At 38.1% G+C, this 19,870-nt stretch overlaps 1 protein-coding gene across 2 annotated transcripts; it reads right to left on the reverse strand.

The window, feature by feature from the left end:
* Positions 1-11: 11 nt before the first annotated feature.
* On the reverse strand, positions 12-13,936 carry LOC145991194 (uncharacterized). 2 transcript variants are annotated; one of them, XM_083127084.1, is made up of 5 exons: positions 13,785-13,936; positions 12,165-12,249; positions 4,883-5,830; positions 3,509-3,912; positions 12-1,888 (listed from the first exon to the last, which is right to left on the reverse strand). In XM_083127084.1, exons 1-4 carry the CDS (start codon positions 13,824-13,826, stop codon positions 3,518-3,520), a joined length of 1,470 nt encoding a protein of 489 aa, XP_082983210.1. In that variant the 5' UTR covers positions 13,827-13,936; the 3' UTR covers positions 12-1,888; positions 3,509-3,517. The 2 variants fall into 2 exon arrangements, with proteins under 2 accessions (XP_082983210.1, XP_082983209.1); XM_083127083.1 differs by having other exon boundaries at positions 4,868-5,830.
* Between the last annotated feature and the right edge of the window lie 5,934 nt (positions 13,937-19,870).

The raw sequence follows: 19,870 nt of genomic DNA on the forward strand, positions 1-19,870 counted from the left end.
CAAGACAGGAAAGCAACAAGTGAACTTTTTATTCGAAATTATTTCTATATAATACACATATGTGGAAATCATTACAACATTTTTTTAAAATTTTAAGAACATAGCCGGTTTACTAAATTATTTTTTGTTTAGTTACATCATGATTTTACACTTTATATAGTGCAAAAAATCTTATAACACTTGACATGAAGGAAAGTTGTACCATGTACGTGTGCACAGATTTTGTCATCACACGCATCCATGCACGTTATGTAACATAAATAAAATACTTACCATAAAGATTTATTACAAATCTGAAGCACTGAAAATTGTTGGTTATTCTAACTAGTTTGAAACACATTTAAAATATGTTCTCCACACAATATTTTTGGACTAAATCTATAACTGCTCATTATTTATGATAATAACTATTTATTAGAGTTGTCACCCAACAATTATAAAACATCTATAGTTCCGGTGGATCGAATATTGGGTGATCAGTGAAAATGTATTTTAGTATTTCACTGAAATTATTTGTGGTGTATTCACATTTGCTGTTCCTCTGAAAAGCGATCAGATGTTCCTAGTAATCTTGTTAGATAACACAAGCATGTATAATAGCTAGAGCCGTAGAATAACAATTAAATGAAACAAATGTTGGATGTGAACCATAACGTGAGTATTTATAATATTATCATTGTCATTATGGAGCAATGCGAAAAATGTAATCTTTGTTCTGAGTACAAAACTATTTTGACTTATGCAACAAAATTTCTATACTACAGGTTCGTATAGATTTCTTTGGGAATGTATCATATTATTCTGTGTTAGAGGATAATAGTTTTATACTGTATATACTTGACAGTTTTGTGTCGTTAATAGGATACATAAGTTTAAGGAAGGAAGATAATATTTGTACCACTGACACATCAAATTTATGATGGAACTTAATAAATCTGGAATTATGTACACCCACATAGAAGGATTACTTTGAGAATGGATTTTTTTCAATAAATGTACCTGAAATAATGCAGATTTGTTTCCATTGTTTTAATTGTCTTCTCTCTCTTATTACAAGATAAATTATTGTACCTAAAATCTTATAATGTGTGAGAACAGTAAGGTTTTTACATCTCCATTTATTTCAGATCGAACATTGAAGAAAACTTAAAACACTGGACATCATCTTGCTTACAATATTCATACCTCGTCAAGATCGTAAGGTAGATAAGATCTAAGTGTATTTCAGTTTGTTTAGAACTGTACATCAGTAAATATTATGCAAGATAGTACATTAAATTTAAAATTTTGTATCACATTCCTAAACTCAGCATTCTTCGCCACGAATGGTATTATCAACTGAAAAAATACCTCTTTCTGTGATCGAAACACATAAAGTTCACATTTGTATCACTAATAATAGATGTAAAAGCAACAGTATGAAGCAGGAATATATATTTGCATCATATATTATCCAATTACAATCTGCATAAACATATAAATAAAGGAACATAATATGTTAACGAAACATAGAATCTATAATTTCTCCTGTGGAAAGTACATTTTAAATTGCTGTTTAGCACACGATGATGTCTAACTAGCTGTCACATAACTTAAGTGTAAGGGCGACAAGAAACACGGTTTTCAAAATCTTACAGCATTGTTTCATTAATTTTACATTCACTCTAATACACGAACTTAAAACACACACACACACACGAGAAAACGTTGTCTCTCACACACACAAATCATCTTCAAGATCTTCGGAAAGCAAAATCTTCGTTATCTATAAAACTTATAGCATTTGATAATCATGAACAGGAATATACATATAACATGAAGTTTCAGTACTGGCAAATGACACTTTACAAAAATAATGAGGCTTCATTCTTCAACTTGTTTCTTCAACCTGTGAAGGGACAAAAATGAATTATAGGTACAGCTGAGTAATTGTAAAGATTTTAATTGTTGCTGTGCTAATAATTAATTGAGATGCTAGGAATCAATACATTACAGCATTTACACTCATTTCGTAAAAAATATTTCATATTGGATAAGTTTGAAAACAACAACAAGATTTGAAACATACGGGAAATAGACTGACTCTATGTCTACTATCCTGAAACGTGTTGGCCGATTTCCCTTAATTTTACAACCCAAGGTGTACCTACAGGTATCTATCATCTATTAAATTTCCAAATCAAAATATCTAAATTTCCGTCAGTTATCAAGGTCACAAAACTGTTCAATATAGTGCAGAGTGCAAGTTACGCATTGACAATTCTGAGACACTCATTGAAAACTTAATTCAGATAGATAGCCGCCATTTTTCAAGATGCTGGTCTAAAGGCATCAATATTTTGTATATTTCTGTGCTAAATTTTATCCTCAGTCCTTTCAACTTTTTATACAGACAGCACTGTACGTGACTACTCGGGAAAATTGCTCGCCGCTTGTCGAGAAAGTATTTTATTATATGTGGTAGGAATAATCCACATATTCTACTTTCTTCCTGTGACTCGCAAAAATTTTCCAATTATTTCATCCCCATAGCTACCTAAGTTCATCAACAAAAATTGAGACCTAACTGAGGTTTTACGAAGTTAACAAAAGTACTCGTAATTTTAATGAAATTTTAAGAGACCAAATTATTCTCGCATAGTAATGATATTTACTTTTGCATCATATTATATGCTAAACATCTAATAATATGTACAACATTGTTCGGTCAATTACTTATATTTATTTTTCCTCGACAATAAAGTGACTGTATTTTAATCTTAGAAACAGGAACAAATCATTCTTCCAATTATGGATCGTTGATTCTCCCTTAAATATCGTTTATCCTATTTTTTTTTAGAGCATTTAATAAATCATGAAAATAAGTTCTATCTCTTGACCTCGGGTTTCTTTACAATATATTTTACAAAATCAAGACCAGTCTGCAGTCTGACTACAACGCGGGGGATCTGGGTTCGATTTCCGGGGTGTGTGATTTATGGTGGGAATTTTTACAGGAATGTCTCGCATAGGGCGGCTCTGGTGTTCATCCAGCCTCTAATAAATTATTACTTGCTGGCTACCCTGGCTGATAATGGCGGCCGGAATGTGATGGAGACACAATATGACCGAAAGTATAATTCACTGTATGGCTGGGCTGTGTGTTGTCCTCTGTTATCCACTTATGTATCGAGTGCCTCTTTACAGAATCAGCTTTTAATTAGGTATGGAGGTTTTACTCCTGGGAGACTGGTATTGACTTTAGCTACGTTAAGGGGATGTTCCTTGTGCAATGTGACGTCCGCAAATAGCCTAAGTGCTAACTCAACCACACTTTTAATCTCAATCAATCAATCTGTCTTTTGGGCCACCCCGATGGCGTAGTGGTAACGTCGTCGCCTTCTAATCAACTCGGGTTCGATAGCCGGTGGAGGCACGTGCACAGATTCCAATGTAAACTGTAGTTCCAGACTCGATTAGTGGTGCATAAAGTGGACTAAAAAAAACCACAAAAAATTGAGTTGCTCACCTGTCCAACTTACATCAATGAACCAGCACCTTCTAGATATTTCATGTTGCTATCATTTCGTTGTGGAGCGTCGAAGTACACTGGCTCTTGTCCCGGTGCAGGGAAATTCCCAAACAACGACTGCCTGGCCGGTTCCCCTAGGACCCCTCCAAGTAACCCCCCACCGGTGGCTGGGGAACCAAATATCCCCTGGAACAAATTCCCCAGGGAACTCCCACCGAACATATTCCCCAACATCCCCGCCACACCGGATCCACCAACGTAAGGGGTTGGTGGGGGGAAGGCAGGTGATGGAACCAGAAATGGGGGAGGTATGTTGTAGTCGCGATCGCCAGCGTTGAATCCTACTACAGGGGCGAGAGGTCTTACTGGAAATTGTGGAGCTATGTTGTCGTCAGGTTGAGCTGAAAAGAAGAAAATTGAATGTATTTTAGTGTTGAAGTATCAGATTCAACATTAGATACGGGCTCAGGCGTAAAACATGGTAAGTGACATTTTGGTTATTTTTGAGTTACAAAGTAAAATGTGGCATCCTATTTTCGAGTGAAATTGCCATGTCATACAATTTGCATTGAACTCAGTGAAGCCTTGTGAAATTGGTAAACACAACACGAAAACGATTTATTTACAGTATAGCTTCTAATAACGGTTTTGCTTAATGAAACTCAGAAACGACCAAAATGTCACTTTCCATGTTTTACACAGGAACCCTTTTTTAAAAGTTTCCTGGTTAAATATTTTGAATATTTATCCAAGAAATATATTTGCATTACTCAATACAAACTAGAGAAATTGCTAAAACACCGCATTTCGTGGAAAATTATGCAACAAAGCATCAATTCCTTATTAACATTACATGGAGCTTCTTAGTTTTAACACCACAATGTACTTAATTTTTGTTTCTTAAGCGCAAAATAACAAGTTCGACATGTGTTTGTGTTGTATCGAAGTAAATATTAATTTAAGAAATGGAGATAGTATATTGGAGATTTCAGACGAAGCGACAAGCGACACATGCCGCTAAGGAACAAATCAATCAGCAGCAACATTTCACACCTTAGCGGCATGAGAGGCTGCACAACCCTGCGTTCGATTGGTGAAATCTTAAGCGACACGTGTCGCCTTTCGCTTGTCGCTTCGGTGCGAATTATTCCTAAGAGTGAATCATTTTCACCACGGCATTTAAAGGGCAGTTGCTTCAGAGTGAGATATTTATAGCACACTCTCAATTTTTAATAACAGTAAACTGCGTCAAAATGTTTGCTAGCCTGAAATACACCTAGTAAAATTATCTACTAAAAATAAAGACATTTCATAGAAGTCACACTCGCTTCAATAATATTTCTAGGAAGGACTTACTTATTAGAGGCGCACCTATTCTCGATGTAGACATCTTGGACTTTGGCAGTCTTGCAAGTCCGCCGAACACCGAAGATAGCAATGCTGGTCTGTTGATTTTCGAGGCTGGTCGCACAGAAGGAACAAAGGCAGTCATGGGCCTTGGAACACCATACATGCTAGCAAAAAGTCTGCCGAGGAAAGCACTTGTCGCAGGATCCATTGCACCACCCGCGCCAGCACCAGCACCAGCTCCAGCGCCATAAGCGTTCGCTCCCATTCCCGCGCCCGCTCCTGCCCCAACTCCAGCACCAACCGCACCTCCTGCGCCAGCACCAAAGCCCGCACCGGCACCTGCACCCGGGGCACCACCCATTCCAGCACCCGCGCCTGCTCCATATCCCGCGAACGGCGCACCACCCACTCCGGCACCCAGGCCAGCTCCCGATCCGGCTCCCAATCCCCCACCGACGCCCGCACCAAGTCCAGCGAAGGCTCCTGCACCCGGGGCACCACCAGCACCAGCTCCCCAACCTGCGTAGAGACCCGCCCCTGGTGCCCCGCCTTGTCCCGATCCCCAACCAGCTAAGTACCCTGGTGGAGGGATGCCGTAATATCGCCTGATTCTACTGTGAAGATCATCAGGTGTTACTATTCCGCTTCTTGCTATGACCTCACCTCTAGAACTTGGAGCGCTGCTTCTAGTTCCCTTTGTCCTGTTCTTCCTGTATGATGCGCTACTTTCTGTACTGATTGTACCGTCGACTCTCTTTGTAGCGTTTCTTTCAGTACTGTTTGTATCGTTGACTTTCTTTGCAGCGTTGCTTGCGGTTCTGTCTGCTCTGCTGGCTCTCTTCCCAGCGTTGATTCCTGTAGCTCTGGCTTGTGATTGAATAGGCGCCGTTTGGAAACCGGTTCTCTTCTTTGCACCGTTTAAACTTCTGTTAGTTAACGTATCTCTCTTTAATCTCCAATTCAACGCTCCTGTAAGGTAAGAAATAATATAAGATAATGACTTATTGTAGAGTGTATTATGATGGATATCCACCAAACTGGCTAAAGCTTTCGGCTTGATATGGGATATGTTACCTTAGTACTGTACAATTGTTTGGAATTTCCCATTGTTGATTTTGTTCGTTACAGCAGTCTTATTCTATATGCATTACCTAGCTCCGTATACGGTTTCTCCAGACTGTAATACTACATCGTGTCCAGATATTATTCACCTTATATATGTTGTCCATAAAAGAAAAAAACAACTTTCTATGCAAGTAAAGTGGAGTGCGTCAGTATTAAAGTGAAGAACATCTCAAAACATTGCTTCCATGTGCTTGACAACACTCGGTACCATCATGCATTGCAGTAAAACAGTGAAAATAGCTACGGTGCAGGAAAGGCAATGTGTGAATTGTTGTGGGAAACCAAATCTCCTGTAACTGTTCAGCGTCGTTGTAGGGGGCTACGTGAAGGACATCGTCTGCAGCAAAAAAGTTACTGACTGGAATTGATGTCCAAGATCGAGGAGGCTACGGCATCACTTACCGTGGATATGATCCGCAACACGTGGAGTCAATAGACTTGATGTTGTCGAAGCTGCTCAGGGTTCCCAAATAGAGATTTATTAATATGAGAACTATGTTCAATAAAATTCTTTGAGCCAATGAATATAATTCCATGACTCTTATTTCCGAGAATCTTTTTACAGTAATGATATTTTGATCTGTTATGAGGTGAATAATTTATGGACACACTGTTTTTCTAACATAATCGCACAATAAACCGGATCCTTCATAACTTTTATATGCGATACTTATTTATTTATTAATGCCTTGTTTTAAATGGCGGAGTTAAGGCCGTACAAAGCCTTTTCTTCCACTCAACCATACATTTAAAATTATACATTATTATATTATACACAAAGTACACTAAGTCATTTCACATAGGTCCACACACACACATTATACTCATACACACAAGTCTTAAAGCCCTGAATATAACACACAAAATACAAAATATATAATACACAAAAAACTAAATATGGAATGAAAGAATGCAAAATTTAAAATTGTATTTAAGTAACTGCAAGGTATTTTAAGAATTCGTTCACTTGCACATGCTTTTTAGTCTGCTTGACAGGGGAAGATCTAACGACTACTCTGAAGAGAGTGGCGAACACGTCTGCTAAAGGAACCGACGGAGCTTACTGCTCTAATGCTTTCTGGCAGCTGATTCCATAGTCTTACAGCCGATACGGAGAAAGAGTTGGAGAAGAAGTTTGATCTGTGGACGGGGATAGAGAGAACTGAGGAGCTGCGTGATCTGGTGTCGCGATCGTGAAATTCGTGAAGAAATTGGAAGCGAGAGAGGAGATAGGAAGGTGACTTGAGGTTGAGAACTTTGTAAAGTAAAATCAGAGTGTGCAGCGTTCGTCTTTCTTGCATACGTAGCCACCCCAATTTGAGAAAATAAGGTGATAAGTGGTCCCAATATTTTAAATTAAAAATGTATCGTACGCAGGCATTTTGAACACTCTGCAGACGTCTAGCTGACTCACCTGTTAAGCCGGAATACGCTACGTCACAATAATCTAAATGGCATAAAACTAGGGACTGACATAGTTTGGCCTTGATAGAGGTGGGGAGGAACTTGCCCATGCGTCTTATAGAATACAGAGATGCGAAAGCTTTTCTACACGCCGAACTTGTGTGATGTGACCATGATAAATTTCCGTCTAATACAATTCCCAGATCTTTAACAGTTTGGTTAAATGGAATGTGAGTCGAATCTACAAGAATGGAAGGCAGAATGTTAAGATCTACGTAACGTTTCAGTTTATCGGAAGCAATCAGAATTGCTTGTGTTTTATTAGGGTTAATATGCATGCCATTGTCTAGCGACCAGTTAACAATCCTCTCTATATCTTCATTAACCTTGGAAATACCATCGTTTAACATTACTGGGGGTGCAGAATAGTACAACTGGAGGTCATCGGCATACAGGTGATAACGGCAGTGTTTCAAGATATTTGGTAGGTCATTAATGTATAAAGAAAATAATAAAGGGCCGAGTACACTTCCTTGCGGAACGCCACAAGTAATCTCAGATAGCGCCGAGCACTTGCCATCATAAACCACCCTTTGTTTACGTCCAGTTAAGTAGGATTTGACCCAGTCGGTTGCAGAGGTGGTGAAATTAAAAAATGATTTTAGCTTGGAAATGAGAATATCATGGTCGAGTGACTGGAAAGCTTTCGTGTAGTCCAATAAAACTAAAACTGTCGCCTGTCTGCAGTCCATAGCTTGTCTGACGTCGTCGGTTATGTGAGTCATGGTGGTGCTAGTGCTGTGATTAGGTCTAAATCCCGACTGAAACGGAGCCAGAACTTCATTTGTATGTCGGCTGATTTGGTCGTGAGCAATGTATTCTAATGCTTTCGATAGCGCGGGAAGAATACTGATAGGTCGGAAATTGTCAATGGAAGTGGCGGGGTCAGTCTTGGCGAGAGGAAGAACGTGTGCTATTTTCCACTTATCTGGAAAAATACCAGAGCGCAGAGAAAGATTAAAAATGTCAGTGATATATGGCAATACATGAGGTAAAATCAGCTTTATTAGTCGCAATGGGAGGTTGTCGGCTCCTTCAGAACCAGATTTGATCCGACCGATTGCAGTTGCAACTTGGAACTCATAGACTGGGTTAAAATTGAACTCTATCATTTCTGTTTTGTGGTTTGCTATAGCTCTAATAGTAACATTTTTAGCATCGTTGTTCATTGAATTAGAGAGAGAGAAATGTGTATTTAATTCATCAAGGGACGAAACACGAGTAGGATCTACGTTACGTTTCTCTCCTAGCCCTAGATTTCTTAAGTTATTCCACAACATTCGGGGGTTGCCTTGCATATTTAATAATTCGTAAGAGAGCCTTCTCTTTGCGTTGCGCACGGCCTGATTACATCGATTTCTCAACACGCGGTAGTTATTAAAACTGTTTAAAGTATTTGGAGATTTGAGGCGCTTGTCAGATTTAAACCTGCGGTGAGCCGAATCGCGCTCCGCCATAAGTGCGAGAATGCTGTCGGTCATCCAGGGGGAAGCAGGCCGCGTGACGCGTTTTTTCTTGAGTGGAGCATGTTTGTCGAAAAGGTGTAAGATTAGACTATTTAATTCATTAAGCTTATCGTTAATATCAGTGAAGCTGTTTATTGAATTCCATGGGGTTCTTGTAGCATCTTCGTTTAGTGAAGCGGGGTTAATTTTCTTTAAATCGCGGTATTCAATTATGTTTGGCTTGGATTTCGGAACATTGAGCGAGTAAGCAACGTAAATAAGATCGTGGAACGAGAGACCGCAGGCGCTCGTTTGTCCATGTTTGGTGATTCGAGAGCAGTCTCCTGTTAAGATGACATCTAGCCAAGAATGCGATGTAGCCGTGTGGAAGGTAGGATCGAGCTTCAAAATATTTAGATTGTAAGAAGAGGTAGCAGCGCGGAATTTATTTACTTCGGGTTTGTCAGTTTCTAAATGAAAGTTCAGATCGCCCAGTAATAATACATGCGAGTACATGGGAATGAGTTTAGCCAGTTCCTCCTCACAATTTACAAAGCACGTTCCAGGTGGGCGGTACGCAACAGCTAGCAGTAGCTTCTGTTTGTTGGTGGTAAGTTCAAGGAAAAGATATTCTGTCATTCGTGCGTAATTACCGTCAGATTTAGCCACAACCACCGCGGTAATATCTTCCCTTATCAGTGCCATCACCCCGCCACCTCGTTTCCCCAACCTGTCGTTTCGGAAGACGTTGTAGCCTCGCAAGGAGACCATGCTGGAGGGTGTGAGGGGATTAAGCCATGTCTCCGATACAAGAATGCAGTGGAGATTCAGGGGGGAGAAAATAGCTTTGAAGCTATCGAGGTGCGCTTCGATGCTCTGTGCATTCACGTGTGACACCAACAGTGAGTTCGGACAAGTCTTCAGCTCATTTCCGAGAATTTCGGCTGTGCTGACCGCGGGGGGCGGAGTGCCAGGGCAATTAGCAGAGCGACGACCCTCTTCAGAATTTCGTCCACTGTCACCGAGATGCGTTGTTGCCAGATTAGCCATTTTTAGAATTGAGGTTTAACGAACAGAAACAAGATGGGAGAAGAAACATTAGCATACCAAAATTAAATTTAGAATTATTACTTACCCTGTCAAGCAGAATAGCATGGAGGAAAGCATCAGGGAATGACACACACACACTCACATTAAAAAACGATAACATAAACAAGAACCCGGACAAAAAACTCACACTAAACACACATGATTTGAACACATCACACACACAATTATTCATACACAGCGTATCATAACGACAAAAGTCACATATGCTCTTCATTACACTTCGTACTCAGTTCGCGTTACACCCCATCTCAAGGGAGAACGTCAAGATCCTCGGGGGAAGATATAAGGTAGCGACGACCTCCGTGAGATACGAAAATGCGCCCGTCTTGGCTCCAGGCATTGCGTGTCCCTACGCGATCCTTTGCCACCCGCAAAACCCTTGGACACTTCGAATAACAATATTTTATTGTGTCATTTTTGGCTGTATTTTCTGAAAAAAGGAGCAAACATACCATAAAAAATAGTTGAGAAGAGCTAAATAAGTTGAGAAAGGACTCGATGCACAAGTCGAACAGTGTTTTCATCGACTTTATTCCACGTAGGCGGTAAATGCCACCCACTCAGACCGATTTGGTGAAGGTCCAGCATTGTAGAATCAAATATCATAATTTTTAGTGTGTTGATCGCTCTTTAACCCTCCGTCATCCGCGCCCACATAGTAGCACAAATGTCCCGCGCCGAAAACAGTCCATTTCGGACATTTTTATTTGCTAAACTAAAACTAAAACTATATAATCTAAAAAAAAAAGAGAAAATATCACATAGAAGTGCACGCTTAGACTCTTGAAGCAAATGCACCAAAATATTATTCAAAGGTAATTCAAATTTTGCCATATAATGAAGGAACTAAAAAATGGACTCACCATTACAAAATTTTCAACATATTTTTCAAAAGGAATTGAAATCATACAACTTATATGGGCTTAGAAAGGAACTATTTGTTCTAAAATTCTTAGTCAAAATCTTCCTGAAACGCAGAAAAAGGAATCAAATGAGTAAAACACAACTCGAAGATAATTACAAAATATTAAAATTTTCAAATCTCAATATGTTTCTTCTACTTTTACGAGATATACGTGAAAAAGAGATATACAAACGCAAATAAAATGAGCCTAATATTGTCATTTTTCAATATCGTTATTTTCACAACTCTGACATTTTGTATGGGTTTTGTGATTATTTCTGCATACAATTAATTTGCATTCCGAACAACGTACCATCGTTTCATTCTTCCTATATCCGCAAAATTCCTGGCTGTAGTGCTATGATTTAAGATAGGAAACGTTCCCGCGCGCGGTACTGAGTGCCGCCTAAGGACGACTGGTCACTTTAAAGGCTTGTAAGTAATTGAAAGAACGCTCGAAAAAAGATGCGAATATGTCTATGTTTTCGTGGGAATAGTGTAGATAAGTTACCTAGTGCTTTGCAGACCATTGTTGCAATGGTAAGGAAAATAATTCAAAATTTCAGGGTTAAATGGATGGTATGAATTAAGGTAGTGGACAATGTTCAAGAAAGTCGGACTTCATTTGGCCACATGTCCTGTTTATCTTTCCAGTTCTTGTAAGGATATCATGTGAAAAGAGCAGTGGTGGTTAGTCAAGAATTTCAGTTTTTGACCTTTTCTAGCAGAAAAGCAAGAAAAAAGAAATGAAACCTTTCTTTAACTGTGTCCACTAATGTGTAATGAATTTGCACATTATTTTCTTTCTTTAAAATATAGTTTTCTAAATATTTGTAACATTGGCTCTTTGATAGCATTCTTTATGCTTGTGACTTTATAGAAATTAATTTCCTGTTTTCCTCTGTGGAACATGTGACATCGTTAAAACTCAGCTAATCATTTATTGATTGAGGGCGACTTCTTTGATTAGACTTTAGATGGCAATGAAAGATTCCATTTCTCTCTTACTATTACATTTTAAATGGTTTGTCACGTCTGACCACTTTGATAAGAAAGATGCCCTAGATGACTCAACCAATATCTTCTCTAACTAAGCACGAATGAACTGCCAAATCATAATCGGCATACACAAAATTATTTATATTCCAATAGGACAGATATATATATATATATATATATATATATATATATATATATATCACTTATAATTATGTTAAGAATGAGAAATACATTTCTATACGTACACGTAACTTACCGCGGAGATCACGATCTTCAGGATTTCTTGTATTTTCACTGTGGAAAAGTGTATCAGCTTCGAATTCGTCAGCTAGAGTTTGAACCTGTAGGCAAAAAATAATTTCATTTTTGTGAATAAACGTACAGACGGTTGAACAACACTGAAACGGATTTTATTATTAAATTTTAGATTTTATTTTTTACCGGTTAATTGAGAATTTGTGAGAGAAGGAAAATGAAAAGTCACACAGTTGCGAATTGTACCAAAGCCATTGAATTTTACAATGGAACATCTACCAATTACAAAAAAAATATTTCCTACAAGATTGTGTGGTTTGATAGCCCTCAGTGCTTTCTTTGAAGTTATTTATATTACAATTCTACGTCAACAAGTTCAGTACATTTATGGATGTGTCAGAAGATATTTATAATGAAATCTGAGCGTTAGCTGCAGGTACTTTAGAAAGTGATAAAAATGGTGTAGAATGGACTGAATCACACAAAACTGAAAGAACTTTGAAAAAAGTCCAGGTTTTATATTAAGAAATATAGACAAGGCCTAGAAAATAATAAAGTTTTAAAACCTGTACATACTTTTAGTCTCTCCTTGCATTTATGGTTATGAACACTCACACAAACACACTCGTATAATCCTTATATTTTGGCTTGGATCAGCAATATATTTCACTTAAAAAAAAAAAAAAAAAAAACAGTCCATTTTCCATCTCACCAAATCGGGTAAGTAAAAGAGGAATTTCCAAACTTACTTGAAACTGGAAGAAGCATTTTTAAACTGTTTGGAGTTTGCAGCAGCAAACGTTTATGTAAGAGGTATATATTTGCATTCGAAGATGTGTTTTCATTACCATTAGCATTAGTATAATTACAAATGAAATTAAATAAAATTAGCAAGCATTCAAAATTCCATGGACATTCACTTTTCGTTCTCATTGATTTGCAAAGCCATTCTGTTAAAATACCATGGGATTTGGGCTGAAACCACAAGTAAATATAAATGTTTCAATGTAATTTGTGTTTTTTGTTATTTTACATCGTTGTTCCACATAACTAAATTTATCATCAGGGTTAGGATAAATTACTTTTTATTACTGTGATTGTTTTATGTTGTGTTGATGAAAACTATAGCAATAATTACGTGCAGATGAACTGAGTTTTATTTACCTGTCGTTTCTTTCTTGAGGAATCACCATACTTAAAACGATTTGAAAACACTAGTTTACATTACGAGGTAATTACATTGATGATTCCTATGAGCTGTTGTTCAGAAGAATCAGGAGTGTATTTTAACGTCGAGACTTGGTACGAGCCATGTCGTACACAGTCTGTGTTTCTTGCATAGAAACATATGCTGCTTGGCTCCTCCCATGTTACTAAATCCATACTTGTGAATAGAAGTTAGAAGTTTTTGATATAAATAGCAAAGTTTTTAATCTGCAAACTTCATGCCGAGTCAAAAATTCCGCAAGGAAGTTTTTTTTTACAAGCCGAGCACATAAAATTTAAATCTAACATAGCAAAACGTATTCAATTGTCTTCATGGTATTTTGATAACAATAATATTCATAAACCCATTGTTAACGTATAAGAATTGCATCGCACCATAGCAACCTGCACTTACCTGGACTACGACAGAAAAACACAGAAAGCATACCACATGCATCTTAAAATGTCGGTGCAACCATGTTCAGTAAGTTTATTTTTACATGATCCGCAGCTGTTGAAATCTTGTAAGACTAGCAGCTACCTCGTTGCATGGAAGGAAAAAAACACTCCACGGACAATCGATATGCATTTTAAATATTTATTGTAATTCCAAGAAGTGTTGAGCGGGAGAACAATGAACATGTTACTTGCCACCAAGCAGTAAAACTCCATTTTAGTACCAGCGTAATCGGAATTTCAAAAAACTTGGAATTCATGCGTTTTTTTTAATGTAGAGACTGAATTAGACCACAGGAGCTTGCTGTCCCATGGGAATTTTATTGACGAACTTCATTTAATTTATTATGTTACGCTTTTTCATTTGTGATACATATACAATGATGCGTGTTATCAAGTGCTTATGATGGCTATGTCATGCTCATTTTACATAATCGTTTTTTTAAAGATCTTGTGTTATGTTCTGTGCTTTCGTCTATTGATTTATTGCTGAATCAAGTATTAACTGAGTTAACTCATAGTTTTACGTCTCTTGTCGGCCAGTTTCTTGACTAATCGCGATAAATTCTAGATAAAGCTGCAAGAATGTAATATGTCATTCAGTGATAAATTACGTTTTTGCAATGGCCAGAATTTTAACACCTCTAATTTATTTGATTTGCCTAGTGGTTCGGATGGACGCGGTCCCGATTAGTCTTTATGACCATAAAGTGGAGTCAGCACACACATACACACACACACACACACAATAGAGTCCTGCATGGGACCACTTTCGCTTGTGGGGGGCTTAATTAATAAAATACCAATAACTATTTCTTGTATAATAATTTCTACACTCTATTCCTTTGAGTCTCCCACCTTCAAGAGTGCTACATTCGAGAGTATACTTTTCAATACTATTTTCATGTGACAATAATCGTAGGCACATATGTGCAAAATATCTGCCTTGGTAGCTTCATACCACAATCATCCATTTCATTTACATACATCACTGTGTTTGGTAAGGTAGACTAAACTTAACTTTAACATGGAGATGATGACTATGTTCACTTAAGTTTAAATTTAACTGCGTCTTTCGCTTCACGAACTATATTTGGGGGCTCCCTAGCACAGACAAATTACATTTATACGTGTACTGCTGGGCTTCGAGTGTATACTGCTTGTTTTACCTGTTTGAAAGTTATTCGGTGGAGGGGAGAAGCTCTCAATTCCGTACGCTATCTACAGTCATCCGTGCGAACTATTTGGCGCTCGAACGAAATCCTCTCCCTGCAGCACTTCTTTCATATCTATTCGTATTTTCTAATTGTCTTCTATACTATTTCTTTCTTTCACCATTCTCTCTCTTCCTCTCTCCCGTTATGTAAATTTTAACTATTCATTCTCTTTCTTACCTTTCTTTCTCACCCCATACTTCATATTTCCTACACTTTTCTCGTTCTATTGCTATCCTTCCTCTAGCTTCTTATATTACTTTCTCTCCGTCTTTCTTTTCGTTTTTTTTCTCTTTCCTACGTACTTTTGTTCTCCATATATCATTTCCCGTGTTCGTAGGGTGCTACATCTCATTCGTGGGTAAGTTAAGGTAAGGCTCCACGTTATGGGCGCCACTAATGCTACGCCCTTGGGGGTACGTACTTAAGATGTTATTTACCACGGCTACAGATATCTTAATCTCAGGGAGATAGGTTCTTTATTCGAGAATTCCAAATAAGAAAGCGTTTTATAGCCAAGAGGATATAGTTAAATGCGGATCTATATTCTGGAAACTATACACAATACAGAGAAAATATATAGCGAAGCTTGTAAATACATTGAAATATATATACATTTGCTGATTCCAAATTTACGTCAGTTATATTCTTCTTATACATATATGAATAATTGAAAGGAAATCTTCTTCTTTCTTCTCGTAATTTCTAGGAAAAGGCTTCTTCTTCCTTCCGATCTTCGATTTGGGAAAATACTTCTTCTTCTTTTCTTCTTTCTATTTTTGGAAAAGACTTCTTCTTTTCTTCTTTCTATTTAGGAAAAGGCTTCTTCTTCTTTCTAATTTTGGAGAAGGCTTATTCTTCTTTTCTTTCTTCTATTTTTGAAAAAGACTACTTCTTCTTTTCTATTTCGGAAAAGGCTTCTTCTTTTTCTTTTCTTCTTCTAATTTTTGAGAAGGCTTATTCTTCTTTTATTTTTTCTAATTTATTGTCTTTCCTTTTAAAGCGTAATCTTATTTATTACATATATGCCCTCGCTTTCCCCGCTTCACAAGCTATACTTTTAGAAAGATTAGGGGCGTCTAAACTGACAATAGCGTCAACTCCTATGTAACGACCAAAAGAGGAATAGCCCAGGATCACTAACAGCAAGCGCTGCCTATGGCCCAGTGCGTCTAATAAGAAGCGCAACCGTAAGTGCTTCGGGGCGTCTAATTGAACACAGCGCCACCGAGGGACGGACAAACACAAAAGCTGACGACGTTCTCCTCGTCAGAGGTATTAAATCAAATTTTGATCACTAGGATCAAAAAGGAGATACATTTCTGAATTCATTTGCTCACTTATTAACATTCCTAATTATTTCATATATGATCATATTCTTAATTATCTTAATTGACTATATACATCTTATTCACTCCTTCTATAATTTTTATACACTTCCTTTATATATTTTGCATTTACTATAATATACAGTGTGACTGGTAATTAGATGTATTCCCTGAAAGGGGCTAATGTATAGACAATTTGCAATAAATTTGACCATATGATACCCCGTCCGAAAGTTAGTAGTTTTCGAGATAATCGAATTTCTTTTGTTTCTTTAAAAAATGACAATTTTCCACATAAAAAGATGAATTGAGAAAAAACTGCTCATTGTATGGAACTTATTTCAGCATTTTCTGATAGCTAAAAAATAAGTGGTTCGTTGAAAAAAAAGTTTTTCCCAAATAACAATCACATGTAAGTACCGGGTGTGTCTAAACTTACAAGTGATGATAAAAAAATGCACTCTTAGTTTACTTGGCAACGTATTAATAACAAAAATGGTATGACACGAAGCGTACAAATTACTTAAATTACTTCCTTGTGTCATCTGCTATCCAACAAGGTACAAATGTTCACATTCACATTTGTGTACAAGAAATAATACTTCATTCATCTTCATGTGAAAGAACTCAATGAACAATACAATTAAAGAACATTATACGTCTTGCTCAAAGTGGGCACCTCCGTTACGAATGCAAGCACGCAGGTTTTTACGGACATTTGGTCTCTTAACTCGTGATGTGATGGTGTCCTTGATGTGTTGACCAGCTGTTGAGATCCTCTCCCTGAGCTCTTCTTGCGAGTTTACCGGTGTCTTGTAAACTAAGTCTTTCATGTGGCTCCAAATGTAGAAGTTGCAAAGTGTCAAATCGGGGGATCGAGCCGGCCAGGGAATCGGGCCGCCTCGGCCAATCCATTTCTTTGGGTAATTTTCATCCAGCCACTGTCGCACGCACAGGCCGAAGTATGGATGGCCGTCATCAACAATCATTAGATCGAGCCATTTTTCCTGCCCCAAATCTTAAATGGCATCACTTATAAACATTTTTTGAGGAACGGGATGGCAATGTTGTTGGAGGATGTGCCTCTAGCTACAAGACGTGACATGATTTACCAGCATGATGGCTGCCCAATATGATCCCCCGATCGATTTGACGCCTTGCGACTTTTACATTTGCAGCCACATGAAAGACAGTTTACAAGACACCGGTAAACTCGCAAGAAGAGCTCAGGGAGAGGATCTTAACAGCTGGTCAACACATCAAGGACACCATCACATCACGAGTTAAGAGACCAAATGTCCGTAAAAACCTCCGTGCTTGCATTCGTAAAGGAGGTGCCTACTTTGAACAAGACGTATAATGTTCTTTAATTGTATTGTTCATTGATTCCATTCACATGAAGATGAATGAAGTATTATTGCTTGTACACAAATGTGAATGTTAGCAACATTTGTACCTTGTTGGATAGCAGATGACACAAGGAAGTAATTTAAGTAATTTGTACGCTTCGTGTCATACCATTTTTGTTATTAATACGTTGCCAAGTAAACTAAGAGTGCATTTTTTTATCATCACTTGTAAGTTTAGACACACCCGGTACTTACATGTGATTGTTATTTGGGAAAAACTTTTTTTTCAACGAACCACTTATTTTTAAGCTATCAGAAAATGCTGAAATAAGTTCCATACAATGAGCAGTTTTTTCTCAATTCATCTTTTTATGTGGAAAATTGTCATTTTTTAAAGAAACAAAAGAAATTCGATTATCTCGAAGACTACTAATTTTCGGACGAGGTATCATATGGTCAAATTTATTGCAAATTGTCTATACTTTAACCCCTTTCAGGGAATACATCTAATTACCAGTCACTCTGTATATAATCGCTCTTCTCCGCTCCTAGTTTCTACAATGAACTCTGCTCTTCTTTATATGGCGTGCTGCCATCTATCGTCGCAATCGGGAAACAGTTCTTCCTTGCTGCATCTTTCATTGTCTCGTCGGAACTGACACGTGACAAGGGTGACCAGACGTCCTCTTTTATCCGGACATGTCCTCCTTTTTAGGTGTCAGTCAGGCGTCCGGGCGGATTTTTTTAAGAATCGGTGAATGTCATTTTTTGGAAAAATGCTTCCACCCATAACGATCAACCAGGTGTTATTTTACATGTAAAGCATATCAGTTGAGGCGCCATAAGTATTCTAGCAATGCTCATTGAGCACCTGGGAGCTCAAACACTATCATCTTGTCCAAATGAGCCTTCAACGCATCCCAGACTGCAGTTCCTTTTCGAGACATACATACGCGACACAGAAACGCGTAATGAGAAATTTGATTATTAAATAATATTTACATTTATGAATTACCGAAGTGCCAGCCTCCGTGGCGAAGTGGTTAGCACACAGTGCTACGATGCAAAAGGCCCCCGGTTCGAATCCCGGAACTGGAAAACAGTATCTCACCCCGCAGAAAATCAATTCCAACATACAGTCTATACAAAGGAGAAGTACTATAAACAGGAACAATATTGCAAAAATAGGGATCCAGGGCTGGAATAGATTGTTGTTATATGTTGGAGGAAGCACATTTTATATATTTATGAAATTAATGGTAATTGCAAATGTGCTGCAATTTTTTGCGGTGTCTTCTTTTTTATGTCTGTGTCCTCCTTGCCCTGTCCTCCTTTTTGAATGTATGTGTCTGGTCACCCTTTCAAAACAGTGCGGTGTGCATTGTAACCATGGCAGAAGAAACAGGAAGTGGTTCTGTGAAAAGGAGGGCGCCTCCTCCGCAGTAATTTTCACTTCTCAACGCAAGAGGCCCTCCCACTCCCTCTCTGTTACTGGACTTAAGAGGGAGGTGGAGTTTGGCGAAGGTCGCCGTGGAAAGCGCTTAAATTTAACATGGGCTTTTTTGCATTTTGTTGAATATAACGTTTTAGGACAAAAATTTGCCGGAAAACACGCAGTAGATGTGAACTTACTTGATGAAACTTTAAGTACATGACACATTTATGCAATTTCAGTTCGATAAATGTGCACAAATTCCATTATTTTTTTTCAATTTCCCATAAGGAAATACGTAAATAAGCACAGAATGGTTATAGGATTTGTGGGTAGCACCAACGAAAATGACCATTATGATGCATACTAACGTAATGCTCAATCCTTTTATGACTAAGCCAGGGAGGGCTTTTCTTTCAAAAGTCACTTGCACAGCCCAAAATGATTGTTTAAAAATGTCATGTATTATCGACGGCGAAAGATACGGTCGCTTCAGCCGAATTTCACTCATCATAGTTCGCAACTTGGCCACTAGATGTCTCTGTTCGAAAATTGCCCCAGGCTGACGGGAGGGCTGGTTCCCGCGGGTGTTTGAATCCTCTGCACAGCTGGGTTCCGTCCCTTCGTCAGAAGGTCCCGTAGCTGTCACAGCTTGATTTATTGCCTCTTTCCCAGGCAAGAAACCAAGAAAGCAGGAAGGCCATGAGTTTGTGTATGTTTGA

This window comes from Lepisma saccharinum, chromosome 8 (assembly GCF_977018435.1).
Source record: "Lepisma saccharinum chromosome 8, izLepSacc3.1, whole genome shotgun sequence".
Lineage (NCBI taxonomy): Eukaryota > Metazoa > Arthropoda > Insecta > Zygentoma > Lepismatidae > Lepisma > Lepisma saccharinum.

What these genes read in the sequence shown, in the direction of transcription:
- LOC145991194 (XM_083127083.1), bottom strand. Translation starts at nt 13,826, where the DNA reads ATGCATGTGGTATGCTTTCTGTGTTTTTCTGTCGTAGTCCAG. An exon ending in GTTTTTCTGTCGTAGTCCAG is followed by an intron (nt 12,250 to 13,784) that starts GTAAGTGCAGGT and finishes TTTTGCCTACAG; the next exon opens with GTTCAAACTCTAGCTGACGA. An exon ending in AATAGGTGCGCCTCTAATAA is followed by an intron (nt 3,913 to 4,867) that starts GTAAGTCCTTCC and finishes TCTTCTTTTCAG; the next exon opens with CTCAACCTGACGACAACATA.